General features: G+C 38.2%; 1 protein-coding gene across 1 annotated transcript in view; it reads left to right on the top strand.

Annotated features, from left to right (window-relative positions):
- The first annotated feature begins 618 nt into the window (after positions 1-618).
- LOC139736652 (putative neutral ceramidase C) overlaps positions 619-23,205 on the top strand; it is a 41,072-nt gene continuing 18,485 nt past the window's right edge. The window contains exons 1-10 of the mRNA XM_071647400.1: positions 619-916; positions 3,672-3,824; positions 4,768-4,944; positions 7,700-7,827; positions 9,313-9,390; positions 12,221-12,443; positions 13,328-13,414; positions 14,009-14,113; positions 17,853-17,934; positions 20,662-20,774. Of these exons, the coding sequence (XP_071503501.1) occupies positions 764-916; positions 3,672-3,824; positions 4,768-4,944; positions 7,700-7,827; positions 9,313-9,390; positions 12,221-12,443; positions 13,328-13,414; positions 14,009-14,113; positions 17,853-17,934; positions 20,662-20,774 (1,299 nt within the window). The 5' untranslated portion in view covers positions 619-763. The remainder of the gene's footprint in view (positions 917-3,671; positions 3,825-4,767; positions 4,945-7,699; positions 7,828-9,312; positions 9,391-12,220; positions 12,444-13,327; positions 13,415-14,008; positions 14,114-17,852; positions 17,935-20,661; positions 20,775-23,205) is intronic.

The raw sequence follows: 23,205 nt of genomic DNA, 5'->3' as shown, positions 1-23,205 counted from the left end.
TATGGGAGGAGGTATTCCTTCCAATCTATCAGTGGGGTCTATCAGATGAGATGTGATCACCAAAACTTTTCAATGCGTGTGTCCATGGTAAACGGAAAGGACGGGGTATTTTCAAGACTATTATACGCATGATATCCTGTCCCTAATTGTAGTTCGATATGCTTATTAGGCAACCATCTAGTACATACAGGTAATTACATCACTGATGTAAACGAAAGCCCCGTTTTATAAAAAAGATAAAATCGGTTTTAAATTTCCTTACCACATAGGCTGCCATATGCTTACACTTGAAATCAACTATATAACTATATAATCAATTTAACTCTCCATTTACAGGGCCCTGATGTGGCACAGTCATGAGAAAGTACAGGAAATACAACAACTGAGCTAGGGAGTGGAAAGAATAGGGAAGGGGAAGAAGCTCGAACATAAACAGAAAAGAAAACCGCACTGTTTTTAGCGCGACCATGCAGTTAAAAACGCGACAAAGGACTCTGTTTACACACCCCCTCCTGACCCCCTGTACGCCCCTGTTGTCTAACTGAGCTGAGGTGATTCGGAACTGGTGCACAGGTTGACTGTCTGCGAGGCATCCACTACGCACTGGTTGAGAGCGGACGACACGAATTAGTAGAAGCCGTATGCAGTGTTTGACAACTTGTGCTCGACCCTCTGTCCAACTGCTTCGCACATTTTAGATCGCACCCTTTCAGCCTCGACCTACAAACCATCATCGACTGTCATCGACGGCCTGGGCGTGACCATGCGACGTCAATGGACAACGATGTCGACTATAAGTACGCGACTGGTGGTTTTCTTCCTGGCACTGGTGTGCGCCGTCTCCGCTGCGACTCCGCAGTTTAGAATCGGAATCGGCAAGGCCGATATAACCGGGCCCGCTGCAGATGTGAACATGGTACGTGTTACTGGTAGATGGAAGGGGGAGCAAAAGAATCAACGTGTAGGGGATAAACTTACCCTTTTCTCCATGATTAATTCTGTTTAACTCATGGATGAGTTGTCAAACTTAGGTTATTAGTTGTAGCTGAATCAAAGACATAGATCACGAAAGAACAATCAAAGCTAAGGCCCAGTATCGCATTAAAATGAGGCAAGTTTCAAGCAAACAAACCAACAGGCAACACTGGCAACAGTTCTTGTTATGGAGAGTTTGCCGGTGGCTATACTGATATTTGAATTCATTTTGTTATTGTCGTCTGTACTTATAGATGGGTCACGAATTTAGTTTTTGTTCATGAATATGGTGTGTATAATTATGTCAGATCAGTCAGCAGGAAACAACAAACAAAATAGAGCATAAGGAATGTTATATAATGGGGTAATTCACTCATTTGTCCCTACATGAGCAGTGCACTCCACATAACACATTTTGCAATTTTCATTCCAAACTCCATCTCTAACTGAGTTTTTTTTTATTGGAATATAATGAAAGAGCTATGACCTGAAGATTTTCTCATAATATTAGCTTTGTATACTGCAAATACTATGTTCAGTGTTCATAGGCATCTGGTGTACATGAACATGTGTAACCATGGATGTATAATCTGCAAAATAACTGATATTCTATAAAGAATGCATGATTTCAGCAAAATGATACCAAAGAAATTATTGCTTGTTTTTGTAATGCTGTTATACCTAGCAACTCTAATAACTCTAATGCCAACTTTACTGTCTTACACCTACAACGAATCCTGTGCAACCCCACAACCTTTTTTATGTGGTATTATGAGGAAAGAAGAAAAGGCTGTAAATTAGAGAACAACAGGCCCCATATTGGCATGGATGGACAGTATAAGAAAATAAGATAAATTCACAGCTTGGCAAACTTTTGTTTGCTTACTACTTTTTCACTGTGAGTTCTGCTTTACAGAGAGAACGAGGAGAATTGAGATTATATGTCAGGGTCTTAAGTTGTTTTGGTGTGGTCACCAACAAGCGAGATCAGGGTGCAAGGTCTAATTGTATATAGTTCCCCATTAACTACCAGGCTTGCATATTGCACATATGAATGTTTGCCATTACCAACTAATGCTTGAGATTTTAATGGTATAGATGTTTATGCAGTGGGACTGGGAGACTTAGAATATGAAAACCATGGGAGGGCTGTAAAGATGTCCACAGCCATCCACTGGTTATGTGAATTTAGACATGCTTTTTAGACATCTGCCCACTCCTATATGTCTACACCCTTTACCCACTGATGCTATGTTTGTTATTCTGTCCTTGTATCAGTTTGTACAAACTCTGTTTAGGGCTTGCAGTTCTTTAGCTGTGAACCTCAAAGTGTGTGACATTTGGACCCAGCATTTACAACTCTACAGATCCATCAGTTAGCTTGATGTGATATATTAGTCTCTATCCAAGGCTGGCTACTGGAGGATTTGGGGGTTGTTTTTCTCAGACTGTTGTCATGCAAAGTTTTAAATTAGTCACTCAGAGAACATGATGATTATAGCTTGGTGTCATGATAAGAATAGATTTTTTTTTCTGTTTGGTCTTTTATACCCATTGCAGTTGAAGAGTGAATGTGTAACACATTATTGGTTACTAGTATCACATTGATGTAAACTATGTGTTAAAGAACTTATACATGGTCCTTTTTGAGATTAAAAAAAAGTTTTTTCACTGTTTGTCTGGGAACTGTTCGAGCTATTCCACCATCACAAACACAAGTCTGATGAGAAAGATGGCATTTTAGTGGTATGATATTATTTGTGTGTACAACTGTAGATGTATGTTTAATTATATTATAAAGTGTATAAAATATCTATCTATTTAATACACTTATATCATATGTATATGGCAAGGCTTGACACTAACATTCATTGTTGATGGTCCATTTAGGCCACAAAAATTATTGAGTTTCTTTTGGATAGCCCCCACAATTAGAAAGATAAATAAAAAAGTGAAATCATGAATACATTTACATATCACATATATGAATATAAATCATATAATATATAAATCATATATCGACATATATATATATATATATGTATATAATTCAATTTTACCAAAAATGTTATATCGTTATTGTATTTTCAATTGTCCTCTGTACAAGTAGACTCCCGTTATATCAAACATGGTTGTAACAAAACTTTCATTACAATGAATTAAAATTTAGGTCCCACAATTTTTCTATATGTTTGTATAATGCTTTATTCTTTGGCTACAACAAGATTTCCATGTTGTAGAGTAACAGGAGAAAACTGCAGTTCTTAAGACTTTGTTTTAACAGAAGTCACCTGCATTCTTTAAAAAGTGGCAAAAATAAATCAAAATTAAACATTCAAGTTTTAAAGTTATATGTATTTTTATATATTTCATTGATTACCTATTTTCAATAAAATCTTGGTATATATATATATATATATATATACATGAAAGAAAACTGCAGATCCCAAAAACGTCATTATGACAGGAGTCACCTGTATTCTTGAAAAAGCTGCAGAAATAAATTGAAACTGAAAATCAGGTCCCTAAATTACCATCTAATATATATTCATATACTTTTATTGCTCGGTAAGTTGTTTGTTAAGGTAATTAAGATACTAAAGGGTTGTTATCTCTTTTCTGGTTTCTCTTCATCCTTTCGGTCATGGGGTTCTTCAGTCTCTCATCTCTCCCTTTTACTCTCATATCCCACACAGATGGGGTATGCCCACCCCGATCAGAGGACAGCCGGAATTCACACCCGCCTTTACAGCCGTGCATTCATCACCTGTGAGATCAACAACACGGACACCTGCAATGTTTTTGTCAATGTCGATATTGCCATGGGATGCACTGCCATTAATCTGGATGTAAGATCCCTCTCTAAAAACATGCCAGATAGCACCCAAGTTATCAAGGCTATGTATTATCTTGAATTACACATTGAAAAGTCTTAAAAAATAGAAAATGTCCATCGTGTGTTGAGAAAAATCTTGCACATATCTTCAAATTATATTCACTATACATTGTATAGTGTACATTTTTTTCCCCGTAGCGCTTACAGACGTTTCATGTGATAATGAGCTATATAAATGTTGTGAATTATTATTATCATTATTACATGAGTGTAGCAGAAAACATTGCAAAATTATATTTGCAATGCATAACAGATTAATTCAAATGTTGGATTACAGTACAGTGGACTGTTTTGTGAATGATACATAATGAAATCATGTTTATAGTTGTATGTGGATATATTGATTCAGTGCTAGAATCTTTCTCAGCTATTCCCACCAAAGCACTTAAATGATTACCACCATTATGTTCTGGCAAATAACTTTATAAAATTCATTTCAGTCAAGTCCTATTACACCATATTTCACCATATTCATCACCATATTTACTGCCAGCTGAGTAGTTGAATACTACATCATAAACAAGTTATATTATAGCTTACGTGACAACAAGAATTGAAAGAAGATGATGAGTGAGAGAATTAATCCTTATTGCATCGCATACAACATAAAACAACCCTGCACAATTTGTCTTCATTTGGGATTGTGTTACACCTTGTCCAGTTGCTGGACATGATTATGAGTACTACTAGTACCTGTTTTTGCCAAAATGAACATTAGTTGGCCATAATTAATGCCTGATATCTACAAGTTCACATTCCAGTTGATCTGGAACCGTACTCTAAGATACTGATAGAATAATTGCGTGGTCCTCACTGACGGAATTACATTTTCTTTGCTCATTTTTTCTACTATTTTTTTTCACACATATTTTGTTTTTTCCTGTCTGTACATCAAGGTGCTTATTAGACTGAAAGACGAGTTTGGCGATAGGTTCACCGAGAAGAATGTGTTGCTGAGTGGGACACACACTCACTCAGGCCCAGGTGGCTACTTACAGTACCTCACCTTTACCTTCACCTCCCTGGGCTTCGTCAATGTCAGTCATGAGTGTATCGTCCAGGGGATAGTCCAGGTAGGGTTGTCTGTTTCCTAGAGCCTTTGTGTGGATCAAATTGTGGATGTCACAGTTTTCATGCCTCAGCCACGAAGTGGTGCCGGAGACTCTATGTTTTCGGGTTGTCAATCCTTCTGTCCGTCCGTCCGTCTGTCCTTCCGTAATCAATTTTGTGGACAGCGTAACTAAAAAACCGTTTGAAGTATCCTAATAAAACTTGGCATGTGTGTGTATGAGGGGGTGAGGTTATGCCTATCAACTTTTGAATGCAGCTGCTCAAGGTCAGAGGTCAAAGGTCAAGGTCAAATGCTCAAAATTTCACTATTTTCCCATATCTATGCAATGACTGAAGATATTTTCTTGAAACTTAGTGTATACATGTACTACCCAACAAAGATTCTCTGGTGAGAGTTTCGGGTCATATGGTCAATGGTCAAAGGTCAAGTGAAAATGTTAAAATTTCACTTATTTCTCCATATCTCTGAAATCGTTCAAGATAATTTCATGGAACATACTGTAAACGTCAATATTTTCGCGCGATTAATTTTTCGCGCTGAGCGGCTCGAAAACGTATTCGCTGGTTCTTAAATTCGCGCTCCGCAGCAGGTTACTTTACAGTAGTACACATTCACTGCTTTCATCCAAAGCCTCTGCTACATAGCTTGCTATGCCAGCGTACGACAAGCGACGTAGCGAGCGGCTCGACTGCGAGTACAAGCACTCGAATACGTAGTACAGCTGTGACTCTAGTACCGTAGTCACGGGGGACTGTAGCATCGATGCGTGCGGTGCACACATGCATGCTACGGTACACAGCAATCTAGGGTATCGTCTCTTCGCACAGTACTAGTAGCGTAAACATGCCTGTACATTGTACTACGTAGCAGTATCATCGATGAAGCGCACACAATTCATCCCGTTCAAAATGTGCGTAGAAAATTGTGAAGATATATTCGCGCGTTTGTGAATTCGCGCTAGCCGAGCGTAGCGCGAAATCCGCGAAAATTAATGTACCGCGAAAATTTCCACGTTTACAGTAATACATATGCATGTAATGACTGGCAGTGATTATGTAGGGAATTTTGGGGTCATGGGTCAAGGTCAACTCTTCAAAATTTCACCTTTTCCCTCATATTTATGCAATGCCTGCAGGATTTTTCTTTAACTTGGTGTATTCATCTGCTACCCAATAGAGATTCTCTTTTTTTTTGCCGCAAAGGTCAAAGGTCAAAAGATCAAAGATCAAGTGAAAGTGCTGAATTTCACTTTTCCTTATCTTGGAAGTGGCTTTACGGTATCATGAAACTTGTAGTACATATTTATGCATGTTCTGCCTAACAGTGATTCTCTTTGGAATTTAAGGGTTATAAGGTCAAAGGTCAAGGGTCAAAGGCCAGGTTAAAATGCTAAAAATTTACTATTCAATACAGAAATTACAATTTTTCTCCGAACCTTGACAGTTACTCATTGCATAAAATTATAAAAGAGTAATAAGTCAAGTAAAAGTCCTCAAATCCCCAAAGTTATGCTCTCATAGAAATTATCTCCATTCCTTTAATCAAACCTAATTCAAGGAAAGCGAACATTCAACACATTTGTGACAAACATGTCATTTTGATATTTTGCCAATTATGTGAAACTGTCATCACACATTGTCAAGATGTGCTATAGACCTATTAGGAGAATCATGCATTATGGCGGAGGCATACCAGTCGCCATAGCGACATTTCTGGTCTGTTGATGATTTGGGAACTGTGACCCTCCCCCCCCCCCCCCCCCCCCCACAACAACAGCAACCAAAATCATTATTGCTATGTGTTTGCTACACAACAAAAGATTGATGCAAAGGAAAAGAGCTTCTTTCTTTTAAATTCATGTCACACAAAGGAATTTAGTGAAAATTTGTGTGTAAGTCAGCAACAGACATAAGGTGGAGATCTTATCTTTATTATGCAACATCACAGTTGTGTGCTGTCTTATTTTCAGTCACATTTTGAGAAAACCTTTTCCATTCTGTTGTTTGATATCATTCCATTCATTTAAAGCCAACTTGAATATACTATGGAATTGCACTCAATCAGGCTTTTCGTATTATCTTTTTGAAGTAAACTTATCTGATTAGATAGATAGAAAATCAGTGCTGTGTAGTTATAATGTTTGACATTATATCAAGACCTCAAAATGACAATACAGGTGTCTTTCTTCTTGAATGTTGTTTGAAACCTGTAGATGTGAAGGACCTCCTTCTATTCTCATTGATATACTAACATTTCTGTACACTGACGTTTATATGTTTGTGTATTCATTCACTGTAAAATCACAAAGTAACAATGACACAATACAACTGGAATATATAACTGAAGATAAAAGGATGAATTGCCCTGCTGAGCTCGACCTTCAAGGTCATACTGGTCTTCCGAGGGATCCAACTTCACATGAGGTGTGAGGTCATTTATAGACTAATGCCACAGAGGCATGTTTCCAAGTCTAAAGCAGTCTTTAACAATGCCATTGATATCTATGGACATGGTAGTGTGATCTGCATGGTGAGGGGACATCTGTTGTATAACAAATTAATCATGTTAATACACAATATTTTCTAAAAGTTTTATTACTAATAATGTCTTTTTGTCTCTTGGTCAAAAATAAAAGTATTCCGGATTTTGGGTTTGTTACTAAAACGTCTGGAGTCCAGTAAACGTAGCATGATTCAGACCTGATCCTGAATGCTCATGTAATTTTAAAAAAAATCAATATTATTTTGCTTTTTTAGAGTATTAGAAATGCCAATGATGCTATGGTGGATGGCAACATTTACGTCAATGCTGGTAATCTGAACAACAGTAACATTAACAGAAGTCCCACGGCGTATGCAAATAATCCAGAGGAAGAAAAAAGAATGTGAGTGTTGTAACAAGTTGTTGTTGTGTAATCAGTGATAAAACAATGATAAAAGAAATAGAGATTGCTATGATAAACCCTGTTAATATCACTGCTGTTCCCCCGCTCCCCCATTTTTGTTTAGGGGGAGGGGGAGGGAGGGGTTTGAAGTTGGAATTTGGATTGGAGAGGGGAGTTAAATAGGAAGTCACAACAATATTTACTTGACCTGTTCTATATGGGAATATATATGGTGGCCTGTGTAGTAAGTCTATGGAGATATCAGAATTTAGTATCGAATGGGTTAAAGATGTGGATATTTTTCACCATTCATGGTGACAATTGAAATTGAAGTACATAGTTGAAGATACATAACTGAGGTGATAATGATATTAAGTCTATTGATAACACCTGTACTTTTAAACCGAATATTAGTAGTTATAATTTGCTTCGTGTTGTGTTTTGAAATATGTATCTGTCAGTTGTTATCACCCCGTTTGAATAATCATGATAGATTACCTACATTAGTTATAATTTCAAGACTTTCTAGGATACTCTCTATGCTTACACAGTCAACCTGTAGAGAGTACCAAAGTGATGATATCACAGTCTTTTGTTATAGCTTTAGTACTGGTTCAAAAAGATGTCCTTAATTGTACAAGCTAGCCTTCATGCAGTGGGTTGGAAGTGGGTGTGATTGCTGTTTATCAACCGGTGTACACAGATATGCAGGCAACATTGAAATTGTTTAGAGCCAGTTTCTGTGCTGTGGTGATGAATGACTATGATATCACACTTTGGTACTTGATACATATATTATGTTTAGTATTTTTGTATTTTGTGTTCTTGTATGTTTAGAATTATTTGTGTAATTTGTATTTGTTTATGTACCTTGTACACCATCATAATCATATTTCTTTATACATTAACCTCTTTGAAAATCAGTCTCCTAAGGAAAGGGCCATATTCGTTGAGAATGGAAATGAATAGATTTTATTTTTTTACTGAATTGGGAAATAATGCAGTGTTCGAGAACATTATCAGCATATCATTTGCTTGGCATGTTCTTTAGTCATTTCATTTACTTTTGTATGTATTATTATCAGAAATTATCATGTGAAGAAAAAAAAATATATGATCAGACAATTTTCAGAGTGCAAAATGACACATGTGATAAATGATATGATTTTAGTAAATGATTTATGCCCTCATTTGCAAGATGATATTATAAGATATACCCCTCCCTAGGAAATTGAAGATCAAAATGCCTTTAATGAATTATTCAGCTTCCGTCATTGTTTTTGTTTTTGTGGAGATCAAACTTTGTTTCTATTTTGCAGCATTGTAGAAGAACCACCCTGGTATTGTGAGACAGGCAAGTCTCATTGAATGAAAATAGTCAAATAGAATTTATCAACTAGGACAGTTTTGTAAGTCTTTAGTTGTTGAATCATACACTCTTCACCTGGTGTGCAAGTTCATTTGAATGACTTTTATCTTCCACAGGTATTCGGGCAACACAGATACACTGATGACTGTCGTGAAATTCGTCAACCAAAATGAGAGTGATCTAGGGCTCATCAGGTTAGTCACATTGATGAGGATTGTAATCAATCACTTGATTTTATTGTCAATCCAGAAGCAGAAGGGTGCTAACATTGCACAAATTGTATGGAGTTAACCCTATTCTAACTGAAGGGGGGTCAAAGTGACCCCCCCCCCCCCCCGACATTTTGCGCCACAGTTCCGCAACGCACAAAGATTTTAAAATTTTTAATTAACCCCCCCCCCATAAAAACTTGGTCTCAAATAGGCCAGTTAGAATAGGGTTAAAGCCTTTCTGCTTCTCATATAGTGTTAACTACAGACATTTTTTGTTTGTTTTGTGTTTGTTTTGTTTTTAGTTTTTTAGCTCACCTAAGCCAAAGGCTCAAGTGAGCTATTGCGATCGCCCTTCGTCCGGCGTCCGTCGTGCGTCGTCCGTCGTGCGTCGTCCGTCGTCCGTCGTCCGTCGTCCGTCGTCCGTCGTCCGTCGTCCGTCGTGCGTCGTGCGTAAACTTTTTACATTTTCATCTTCTTCTTGAAAACCCCAAGACCGATTTTCATCAAACTTGGCAGGTAGCATCCCTAGGGGGTTAGGAACTCAATTTGTTAAAATGGGCACCATGCCCCACCCAGGGGGCCCCCAGGGGGGCCCAAACCCCCCAAAATTAAGGAATCTGTAAAAATCTTCTTCTCTAGAACCAGAAGTGATAGAGCTAAGTTAATACTATGAGTTAGTACATTGATGACTATAGTTTCAAGTTTGTTCATGGCAGAATCAGGGATGCCCCCCTTGGGACCCAGGGGAGGGGGGTGGGGAAGGGTTCTAATGGGGCCTAAATTGTACATTTTCATCTTCTTCTTGAGAACCCCATGACCCATTTTCACCAAACTTGGCAGGTAGCATCCCTAGGGGGTTAGGAACTCAATTTGTTAAAATGGGCACCATGCCCCACCCAGGGGGCCCCCAGGGGGCCCAAACCCCCCAAAATTAAGGAATCCGCAAAAATCTTCTTCTCTAGAACCAGAAGTGATAGAGCTAAGTTAATACTATGAGTTAGTACATTGATGACTGTAGTTTCAAGTTTGTTCATGGCAGAATCAGGGGTGCCCCCCTTGGGACCCAGGGGAGGGGGTGAGGAGGGGTCCTTATGGGGCCTAAATTGTACATTTTTATCTTCTTCTTGAGAACCCCATGACCCATTTTCACCAAACTTGGCAGGTAGCATCCCTAGGGGGTTAGAAACTCAATTTGTTAAAATGGGCACCATGCCCCACCCAGGTCCCAAACCCCCCAAATGAAGGAATCTTTATAAATCTTCTCTAGAATCAGAAGTTATAGAGCTGAGATAATACTATGAGTGAGTGCATTAATGACTGTAGTTTCAAGTTTGTTCATAGGAGATCCAGGGGTGCCCCTCTTGGGTAGGGAGGGTCCAAATGGGGGCCTGAATTGTACATTTTCATCTTCCTCCTGAAAACCTCATGATGGATTTTTGTCAAACTTGGCAGGTAGCATCCCTAGGGGGTCAGGATCTCAATTTATCAAAATGGGCACCATGCCCCACCCAGAGGGCCCCGGGGGCCCCAATCCCCCCAAATTAAGGAATCTTAAAAAAATTGGGCCCTTATTGTACATTTTCATCTTCTACTTGAGAATGCCTGGTCAAATTTTGGTAGAGCTGTGAATAAGATTAGTGACTGCGTGAAAGGTGAACTTGCGATACTCAGGTGAGCGCTAGACCCGCGGGTCTCTTGTTTGGGGGGGTATTGTATCCAGTCTGGAATGTGCGACAAGAATTACTCCACCATATGTAGATCCCATTTGATATGGGCATGGAGTTAACTGCGGAGATATTACAGTATGTTGCTCGTTGATGGTCAATTAAACTGTCAATAATGATCTCAGTGTTCAGTAGTGCATAAGTTCATGAAAGTCAGCAATGTGGAGGGAGATGCTATAAGATTTTCTGATATTAAAGCCAGCCGAAGGAAGAACTTATTTGATTTACATTGATAATTCGTATGTAGTAAGGTTTTAGAATGAATGTAAACGAAGTATGTGTCAGATCAACTGCGGTATACTGTAAGAGTGGAAATTTTCATGGTGATAAAATTTTTTGCGCATTTCCCGCAACCAGAACGTAGCGCAAAAATAACAGTCCATGAATATGTAAAGCACACGAATATGTTTGCCTGCCGTATGTTCCAGTAGTTGATGTCTTGGTTTCATGGAATTAAAAACACGTGAAACTCTTCTTGCCTGGCCGAGCATGAAAAATTAGTCGCGCAAAAAAAAAATCCACTTATACTGTATGTAAAAATAAGCTTGTACTTGTTGGTAATATGATTAAAACATCATTATTTTCATAATCACTTCTGTGATATGTAGATTTATTACAATTGTTCTTGTTACAGTATATGTTATTTTTGTTATTGTCATGATTATTAGTAGTAATACTAGTAGAACTAGCATCACCAGCATAAATGATATTATCTTTACTATTATTTTCGATTTTTGTATGATGATAACAGTAAATGTAATGGTAAAATGATGATGTAGCTAATGATAATAGTACGCCTACTATTACTACACTACTACTACCACTATTACTACTACTACTAACAATAATAACAGAAACTAAATAAGAATACCATATATTGCTATTTGCAATATTATTATCATTATTTGTTTATCTTATTCATCAATTCATCTTGTTGTTACTTAATTGTTCATATCATCATTTAATTGATATGATCTAGCCTTTCGATAGTGATATGTGATAAATTTATGATGCTACTATTTTACATCTCACTAACGTTACAAGATCTATGTTTCATTTGGGCTTCGGTTAACCGTCCGCCCATCCAGCTGGTTTCCCGTCCACCCTGTGAGTATGAACAACACCAACCACCTCATCAGCAGTGACAACAAGGGCTACGCCTCATACCTCACGGAGAGGTACTATGAGCCGGGATTTGTTGCTGCCTTTCCCAACAGCAATCAGGGCGACGTCTCGCCCAACCTCAATGGCCCGCGCTGCATGGACACTGGACTGCCTTGCGACAACGAAACCAGTACCTGTAATGGGAGGGTGAGAAGCTGGGAAAGCATCAGAGTAAAAAAAGCAGAGAATCCCAATTCCTTGGTCTATATAAGCTGCAAGTCTTATTGGCAAAAGTAAACAATGGCAGATCCAGAGGGGGGCGCATGGGGCACTTGCCCCCTCTTTATTTTTTTGTTAAAACAAAAGAAATAAAAAGAAAAAATGGGGGAGGGGAATTCTTGGATCCGCCCGTGGTAAATGATTGATATATATGATTATATGCAAGGTATCATTGCACCCAACACAGGTCACAGCTTAAAGTACAGTAAGTGGCAGACACTGTGATTCAAGAAAGACAGTTCAATTTAATTTTGCTCTAAGCATGATAATAAAAAACAGAGAAACCCATTTCATTGGTCTTAATTGTAAAAGCAAACAACAAATATATGCAAGGTTGCACCCAGATGTCTTGTAACAGCTAAAAGTACAGTATTAAAGTGATGGCAGCCACTGTGATTGCAAGAAAAACAACAACAATTTATTTTTGCTCAAAGTATCACAGTCAAGAACAGAAAAGCCCAATGTATTGTATAAGCCACAAGCCTACTAGTAAAAGAAAACAATAAATATTATGCAAAGTTGCACCCAGATGTCTTGTAGGCCTAACAGCTAAAAGTACAGCAAGTGACAGCCAATGTGATTGAAAAAACAACAACCCAAAAAAAGAGCACAATTTAATTTTGCTCAAAGCATCATAGTCCAAAACTGAACAGCCCAATTCACTGGTCTAAGCCACAAGTCTACCTGTAAAAAAGTGAATGATTGACAGTATGCAAGGTTGCACCCAGATGTCCACCTTGTAACAGTCAATAGTGCAGTAAGCGGCAATCACAAAGCAACACTTCACGTCTATGATTTCACGTTGCCTGCAGGCCCAGATGTGTGTTGGAAGCGGCCCAGGAAAGGACATGTTTGAGAGTACTCAGATCATTGGCGAAAGGCAGCACGAAAAAGCAGTGGTAAGTTCTGTGTATGCCATATACTTCATAATTGTTTCACTATGAGAGGGCATGCATGTTCATGAACAGGTCCAAAATCCTATAGTCTAGAGTTGTTGTTGGAGTACCAATGTCATCATTTTGTCTTATCAAGGAAATTTACAAGTAGAAATGAAGACATATATGACCACACTGCTAGAATAATATTCATGATCACTTCGAAAAATAAGACATATATTGCATATATTAATGCATGGGTAAATACCTCTAAAAATGAATAGCCAAAGGAAATGTGCAAGAGGTATTTTCATTTTGATGTAATTATTATTATGCATAGCCTGTTGTTATAACAGTCAAACCTGTTTTAGCGACCATCTGTGTATAGCGACCACCTGCCGTATACGACCACTGAAAACGATTTCCTCCGAGAAAAAGAAAAAACATGTTAAAGAACCTGTCTAAAATGGCCTCCTGTCAGTTTTTCATTTCCCTTGGGTGGCCGCTATAGACAGGTTTGACTTTATTATGTCATTAGCATTGTAATCAATGATCATCATAAATATTGTTATCAACATTAATATCACAATCATCGATATTTCATGACTCCCAATGCAGAGCCTGTATGATTCTGCCACCGAGATGATCACTGGATCAGTTGGCTCCATACATCAGTTTGTCAACATGTCTGACTACGAGGTCATCATGGAGGATGGCTCAGTGGTAAGGTCAAACGTCATGCTACCTTATATCCAGCCTTTGAAACAGCCTTAGTATCAGGTATTCATGTTATACTCATACCTTTTTACCTGTACTTTAGAAGTGATTGATGCCTTTGGATTGCCTGTCCATACCATAATTCATAGACAGATATTATTCTCTCTCTATTGACCGATTCTGTGACGCGCTATGTGTATTTTTGGCACTGGGCGCAGCCATAGTGGGTGTCTCAGCCGACCCCCCCCCCTTCCCACTCCCCACCCCTCTCCCTACATTAGCATGCGCGCAGAATGAAAAACTGCTTTAGCCAATGGGCGTCTCGTACTGAGTGCGCGAATGCTTGCTTAGTGCGCGAACCTTTGTTACAAGTGCGTGATAAACATGTTGCCCGGGGTGGGGGAGAGCAGGGGGGGTCGGCTGAGACACCCACTATGGCTGCGCCCAGTGCCATGAAATGTCTGCTGCCCTCAACGAACCCGAATCGGTCAATAGGCATAATGAGAACCATAGAATACTAGTGTCTATGGAGTACTTGAGAATTGGACACATAGGCCCTATTACTGTATACACCATGTATTTATAATTTTCACAAGTTTTGCGAGTCTGGTGTTATTCTCTAATTTGATAACAACACACAAAAATCCCAATGTCAACTCTGATCCCAACATGAATGCCACTCGCACGGGTCTTGGGCAATTACCCCCTGGGCAATTACCCCGCACCCTTCCCCTGGCCCTAATCCTAATCCTAATCCTGAACCTAACCCTAACCCTAACCCTAAACCTAACCCTAACCCTAATCTTTACTCTAACCTTACCACTAACCAGTATTTGGCCGGGGGGTAATTGCCCTCCGGGGGTAATTGCCCGGATACGGTCCACACATGTACTTGCACTAGTATGCGGAACACAATACATGAAAAGAGTATGTGATAATACAGAACTTAAGTAGGCCCAAGTCTTGGTCCTACTTTGTGCATGGATGCATCCACTTCTTTCTAAATATGAGTGAATGAATGATACCAATTTTTCTGTCCATTTGCTGTACTCCATGCTGGTGAATTTGGTCACTTGTGAAAGTTGGGAAGCCACAATTAGCTAGTTAAAATGTTGTATATAGTATATTTCTTGGCCCATGAGGAAAATAAATGCTGTTCTGATGGAACAATACACATTGCAATACATCGGGCAGAATTTCAAGAGGTTGGTTGAATATTCAGCACAGCTGACATGTGTTTATTTATTTATTCAGTATTCTTTACCCAGGGTAGCCCCATCAGTGGTTTATATTCTGTTATTGGGCTATTGGGCTAAAATGGATGTGACAGATTGAATATGATGAATCAGTAAATATCTGATGTCACATATATGTTTCTTATGACACTATTATGATTGAAAAATTAAAATAGGAGAACATTTGTGACCCGCTACAACAAAATGGTCCTAAAGTCGCGCATGGTCGAAGCCGTGAAAATCGAGTTTGAAGTTAGAGCATCAAAATTGGTCAAAACTTACGATTTTCTGAATTTGACATATTATTAGAGTCTGACATGTCGTCTGTCATCTGTCGAAATTTTGAAGCAAAATGATGAAAGGAAAGACCAAAAAATGGCGTTTTTCTGGGCCATGTTTTTTTGGCGTTTCAACGAATCAGAAACTGGTTCGAACATTTGGATTGAGCGCCACACATGGGCTCCGCCCCTAACAACGACCAGAGTGATCTCATTGGTCAGTTTGCTGCTTGCCGCTAACCGAAGCGTGAAGCTCGCACACTGCCCAGTCGACTGGAGCGTGCGGGCGGGTTGCGCTGTGCCTAGCCGCTTCTCCTGACATCGTGGACACTGATTGGTCGGTGAGGAGACCGCCAACGCTGTGTTTTAATGAGCATTTCGGGGGTTGCTAGGGCTTAACTTCTATTGTCCGGAGGTGAATACTGACTTGCGTGTCTCTTGATTGTGATTGCGTCGCAAGGAAAACTTTTAGGGCGCTTTTCTCGAAACAGTGATTTCCCAGACGTCTTGACATGCTCTCTTTTAAACATCGATATCTCCGCAGCCGATTATTTTTATAAGACGTGTTATATATCAATTTAAAGCAGAAAGATTAGGAAATTGTGTCATGCAATTTTCAAATAATCGACCTCGCCCGACTTTAGGATCATTTTGTTGTAGCGGGTCACATTTATGGAAAAGCAGGTAAGCAAACAAAGAAGAAGAAAAAGAAAGATATAAAGGAAGGATGGAAGGGAGGGGAGGTGCGTGTGAGCTCAATGTACAAAGAATCACTGACCTCTCTGTCCCAGGTAAAAACTTGTGCCCCTGCCCTGGGGTATAGCTTTGCCTCCGGTTGCACGGATGGTGCAGGTTTCTTCACTTTTACACAAGGTATGCACATAGACCTTGTCTCCTTTTAACTGCAGCATCAAGGTCACTGATGACATAGATTTTTTTCATCACCATTATTTGGCTTTCTAATCATACAAGACTGTATATCATATCTATTTATACAAGGATGTCATTTTATGTGAAGTTTTCATGGTGCACATGTGTGTTTGTTGTGTTTAAATCAGTGTGGTGGTTATAGAATGATACAATGCTGCTCTGACTACATATCTTTATTTTTTGTGGGTTTTTTTTTTCTTTGTCTCTAGAGAAATACTGAAAACACAAGGCTGTGAAAAACTGGAAGAAATACTAGTAGTTCACTTACTAAATATCCAATATTGCACAGCGATTCGCTTGAATAGACAGTTCAACCATTGCATCCTTTGGTGATTCTGGCATTCATTAGATAAGGGGAATGATGGTCTCACACACATTTATCTTTCCCAATGTGTGTACATAATTCTGGTCTTTCAGGACTTTGAACTCATTAGTTTGATACCCTCCTACAAAACAAACAAGGAATTTATTTCTACTAATGTATCGCACTGCACACTGCCAACAGTGGCGCTATAATTGTTTCAGATAAAAAAAAAATTAATATAGAAATTATGTGTTTTCTCAATAACCTTTTGTTAGGTCATAGTTGGGGATATGTTTAATTGGAAATGGTTGCGTGGAAATTCATAGGAAGCAGCCAGAGAATTAGTGCCAAGACCCATATCACCACACCATCTTGATCAGATGTAATATCAGAAAAAAAACCAACAACAACAACTAACAAACATAAGGACAAGCAACTCATATCTGTACTTCGCTATTCACAGATTTTGCACATTCATTTTGATGACCAGTGTGTGCATGTCAAGGGTTTGGTGATGCATCAGTATGTGCTTCCCATCTTTTGTTATCATTCACTGTAAACCAGTCTTCATGTGTAGCATCATTTACGAGGCTTTCAAGATGTACAAGTCTGTCTTATATGTGCTTTACCATCTTACGAACTTGTTCTATTTTGTATGATGAGGGCAGCCGAAAGTAAAGTCTACTTGTGTTTGTGCATCCCAAACTGAACACATATGTAAGGACCTTAGGTGCGCTGCAAAAATAATCCTTCCCCAGGGCAGATTATGGTTTAAAGATAGAACTACTACAGAGTTCCAAAAGGCAAGTCATCCAGTCATCCTGGACATCTTTTGCAATGACAGCCATTTTGATCATACTGGTATAAATCTTCAAGAAAGGAGTTGATGTCATGTGTGTATAGACAAACAATATTGATTAGTTAAGAGTGAGGTGAAGGGAAGTAGTTATGCAATATCTTTGTGTCTATGTGTCCCCCTCTAAAATGGTTCTGTCCAGGTGAAAACATGCGCCCCAGCCATGGGTTACAGCTTTGCGGGAGGTACCACTGATGGGCCGGGTTTCTTCACCTTTACGCAAGGTAGGATCAGCTGATGCTCATCTCCAATATGGAAAACAAATTCATACAACTTGATGCCAGTATCAGTGCGGTCAAACAGTTGTTGTTTTTAACCATTGGAAATAATAAGTAGGCCTAGATTGTATTCTCATCAAATCAGGATTACTTGGGTGCATGACATTGTACTGTCATAGATTCATATCCTTCTATAGAATCATCTTTGTGTCAAATTTATGAAATTCTGAGGAATATACCTGTAGTCCTATGTATTTTATATGATGTAGTCAGATTTTTATGTGTTTTTTTAGGCCTGTGACAAAAAGTTAGTAGCCACTGCAATGCTGCGCTTTAAGTTAATCAGGGATGAGGTTTTAGATCTTTAACAAAATGATAAGCCTCCATAATACCCTGCTGTTAAATAAGGGCTGCTGTATATGGTGCTATATGAACAGGTTGCTCTCCATTACTGAGTATCATTTGTTGTTGTGTCATTATGTTTAACATGTTTTGTATATGTCATATTTCAATGTCTGTCACTTTATGTAATGAATTATGTTTTGAATTCATTTTTGTGTGTGTGTTATGTAATGTTCAGCGTGCTGTCAGTCTTCAATCAAATGGGCAACAGTAAGACTATACCACTGACAAAGTCTATTCAGCACACACACTTACACACACATGCAAAACATATCAGTGTGATATACCATTGGTTATGTTATAAACTCTTGCAAAAAAATATTTTGACTGCAAGCATTGTCATTGATGTGACATTATAGTCCTGCATTTTGGAGAAAATACACAAAATGGAAAACAAATTGTGAGGGATTGCTATTTGAAAGAATGACACATTGTTTTCTTAAGTGATATTTTGTAATGGAACCCATTTTAGTAAGTACCATTTGGTGTAATTTTGTATTTTCCATGGTCATGTTGTCATGCCTCGATGCAACGAGTCTCATGCTCGAACAGTTTATCTCATCCCATTCATGATATTGTCTTCACTGTACCGACCATGTCTTGTCATCCAGTCATACATTGGCAGCTACAGAGCCTGTGATCGTGTCACAATGGTGAGTCATCCGGGTCAAATGCCATTTGTTCCCAACAGATCCCCCTTTTTCATATTTTCACTTTTCTATAGCATAATAAAAGAGCACTTGGCTTATTTCTTTCAGAAAGCAGGGGGAATAGTATTACCCTTAAAGGTGTTGTTTAACATTGGAAGCAGTGATTAAAAAAAATGTTCCGAGTTATTGCATTTAATGCATATGTGCAGGTCAGTTGTATCACAAAACATCGTAACATATAAAAATTTTGCAGTAAAGCCTAAGATATAAGGAGATATCACTATATTGCTCAAATAAACCATAACAGTAGACAGTTAAGTGTAGAAACAATTTTTATTACAACTACTGTTGACCTTTTGTATATTTAACGATACTTAACATTGATTATACTGATTAACATTTTTACATAGGTTGTTTCTATCCCTAACTCACATTTTAGAACTATTTTGAAGCACTAAAGCTGGGTTTTTTGTTTCATCTGCAAATGGTAAATTATGCCTTCAAGATATGTCAGCAACAAGGTGATAGAATGCGTACTTTTCATGAAAAAAGACATTTTGTGTAATTTTCTTTGTTATTTTCCTTATATTGTTGTCCAAAATGAATTGCCAAAGTCTTCTTATCCAGCAGTGATGGCACCAAACCTAAATAATTCATGACTTTTGAATCAATTGCTCAATTTTTTTTCTAACTTTCATTGATGTGTTCTACTAACACTGCTTTTTTCACTCAATCCACATTCATATTTGGGCTTTGGTGTTCTTAAGAGTAGGGCATGCGAGATGAATCCAAATAGCAACAAATACCATGTATCCATTCAGTCACTTGTCTCTTGTATTTTCATAGCCTAAATTGCCTTGTCAGTGTTCAAAGCGCTGTCCTATGTGTACATCATCCATCAACATGTGTCGTTTGTTTTATTATTCACTCGCAAGTCTTGTTATCTAGCTTTTCAGAGATACATGTAATTCTGGTTTTGCTATATTATTGCAACAAGGTCAAGGAAATGTGTAAGATGAAAAGAAGCATTCCCAATATTTGCAATAGATATGATGATTATGATGATGATTATGATGATGATGAACAGAATATATATAGTGCCATTTGTCTTTAAAGACATTCAAAGGCACCTGGCTCATACAATACGTCACACATTTATTTATTCACAGCTATCAGCCAAATTCATGGCCCCTTCACTCTTTTAAAAGTTCTCAAGTAGAAATGGTCAGTTATACAACATCACTCATGATGAAAATTAAAATCAGTGAGAGTCATTGCTCTAACAATTTTTGAAATGATATCCCATTGTTGAATATTTCTTTCATTAAAAGATCACTTCCGATTTTGACATCAACCAATTAAGGTTATTTGATTTGCTAATTTCACATTCAGCTATTATTGCAAGACACATAAGAAAAAAACAATATTTTACAAGCCAAGTCTTTCGTATGAGAATATCATTTTTTGTGAAATATTTGTAGGCCCCCTATCCTGTGGTGAGTGCATATACTTTGTATATTGAAATGGGCAGTTGCTGTATTTTTTTTTTCATTATTAATCTGCCCACAGTAGGTGAAAAATGTCCAGACTTTGATAACTCTACATTGTGAGGAATGTTGATGTTCACATGAATTAAACACTCCTGAAGTGATGATTGGTGGGCCGATCTTCCATTTCCCAGGCGACACGGAGGGGAGCCCCATCTGGGACTTTGTTCGGAATGTGCTCAAGGAGCCGTCGGAGGAGATGCTGGAGTGTCAGAAACCAAAGCCTGTCCTCCTTCCAACTGGAGAGGTGAGAACTTGGGCATCTTGGGCAGGGCAATAACTGTACAGTGGGTTTTTGCTACCATTACATGATGGGCATTTGTCCCAGAGTGGTTGGGGTATGTGTGTGTGTGTGTGTGTGTGTGTGTGTGTGTGTGTGTGTGTGTGTGTGTGTGTGTGTGTGGAGGGGGGGGGGCGCGGTGCGCTGGAGGAATAGTCTAGATATGTTTCAGACTACTCCATCTCAACTCAGTCACCAACAATGCAATTCGGTGGATTCCATATACAGTGCGCCACCTATCGGTTGTAGCAGACAGGCCGATTTTCAACTTTGGGGTCGACATCGCGCTAGCTATGCAGCTAGAGCTATGCTGCAGCGCAGCAGACACTAGCTGCATGCGCAATGCACTGTTTACTGTACAATGACTGTACTGGCCTAGCGCCTGGCGATCGGTATACGCGGTAACTAGAGTCAACGAACTGAAGAAATACCTTAATGATCATGGCATACCAACCCGAAGAAAAACAAAGGACGAACTTGTTCAGCTGTCGGAGAAATGTGGGGATAAATATGATGTTCTTGAGGGCCATTCTCAGATTAAGTGTTCAATTCCATGTGAGTAAAACCGAAAAATCAACCACAAAGTAATACATTCAAAGATGTGTTTTCGGTAACTTCAAAACCGGTCAAATACGAAACAAAAAGTGGAACATTCTAAATGATGGCCATTCATTGAGTTAAAATGAATTGAAATAGAGCATCATATATGATTTTTGATCACCAATCAGATACGTTACCGCAAATTTACATGTTGTAATGGACTCCTAACTTTGAATTAAATTTATTGTTTTGATCCAATTTCTGTTCAGGAAAAGACATCTGTCCCCCCTAAAGATATTGGGGTTTTTCAAGAGGTAAAGATGTTGTCATCCCTTGCTAATTGGTAGAAATTATTTCTGTGTGGTAGGTTGAAATATGTTTTTTGCTGAAATGAAATATAACCTTAAGATTCACTTTGTATTTTTTTGCAAATTTCGCTTACAAATAAAGTTTCGAATCCCACAAATCATGCAAAGGGAAAGATCTGATCTGGAATTTCCACGGGAAACAAATATGCATTGCTTTCCCGGGGAAATAACTATTGAAAAACATCAAATTGCCTTTGGTAACGTATCTGGTAAAATATAAGTAATAATTTTAGTTGTGTATGAATTAATAAATATCACCTGTTTAATTATTTACCTTATGAATTGATGTAAAAATGAATGATGTAAGCCCAAATTAACCATTTTAAACATTGTACGTAATATTTTAACTATGAAATGTAGTGGAAAAGAGCCCTAAATGTAAAAGCGGAGTTCTTCATTCACAGAATAGTCTCATCTTACGCCCTGAATGTATTTATCCATCTGACTAAAGATATTCATTAAGTTTTGATGGATAATGCAAACAAGGTTTAAAAAATATATTTTTGCAGGCACTTAGAAGGAAGTAGGTACAGTCTCTATGAACTCGGTATACTAAAAAGTTGTTTGACCTATGGTAACGTATTTGGCTCACCCCTTTTAATGAAAATGAATAGATAATTGTTCAACTTATCAATGAATCTTGAGTAGTTCTTCATATGTTAAAAAACACTAGAATAAATATGCAACAGAACACTGAAACTTTTCTCGGAAGCTTTTCATAAACTACTTTTTACTCTTTCAAAGTTTGGTAACGTATCTGGCGTACCGTAAATGAATCTGTCGGTGAAGTTACAGAGCAATTTCTACTGAATATTCTTCATTTGAACATAACTTTAATTTTTTATGGAAGCATCATTCTATGCAGAATTGTTTTACGAACACTTTGTTTTACATAACATTATTTGTCACCGTGGGTGCCCTGAATTATACGTAACGTATCTGCTAAATCTGAAAAGCAAAAAATTGATATGCTGAATCATAGCTTCGTCTTGTAAAATAAACGTTCAAAGTTGTTGCATAGAATATGAAAGTGGCTGGGTTTTATAGAATAGAACTTTGGAGTTTGTGAGCACACAATGATTTGTTTGTAAAAACATGTAAAATTTTTTTTCAGCATTTTGATTATGTGGTAACGTATCTGTCGGAAAACTTGGCATGAAGTTGTGAGACAATGACGCAGAAAGAAAAATCATGTGGAAGTGTTGCTCTTTTTCACCTCTCTGTCCTTTTGGTGTAAGAATATAATCCTGAGGTCCAACAAAATGAAGCATGTAATGTATAGGGATGAATTTTGACCAGATTTGATCCCCAGAAAGCACAAGACCAATGAACAAAAATCGGTCACGTATCTGTGGTAACGTATATGGTCGATCATGTTATTATGAGAGCAATATCTACCAAATATTTCTCACTTGTACTAAACTTTAATGTTGAATCGATGCATCATTCCGAGGAGTAATGTATAATATACAATTTGTCTGACATTGCAA

Source organism: Diadema antillarum, unplaced genomic scaffold, assembly GCF_040938485.1.
Source record: "Diadema antillarum isolate AM-2024a unplaced genomic scaffold, OU_Dant_1.0 seq00000660_RagTag, whole genome shotgun sequence".
Lineage (NCBI taxonomy): Eukaryota > Metazoa > Echinodermata > Echinoidea > Diadematoida > Diadematidae > Diadema > Diadema antillarum.
This window is presented reverse-complemented; position numbering and strand designations above follow the sequence as displayed.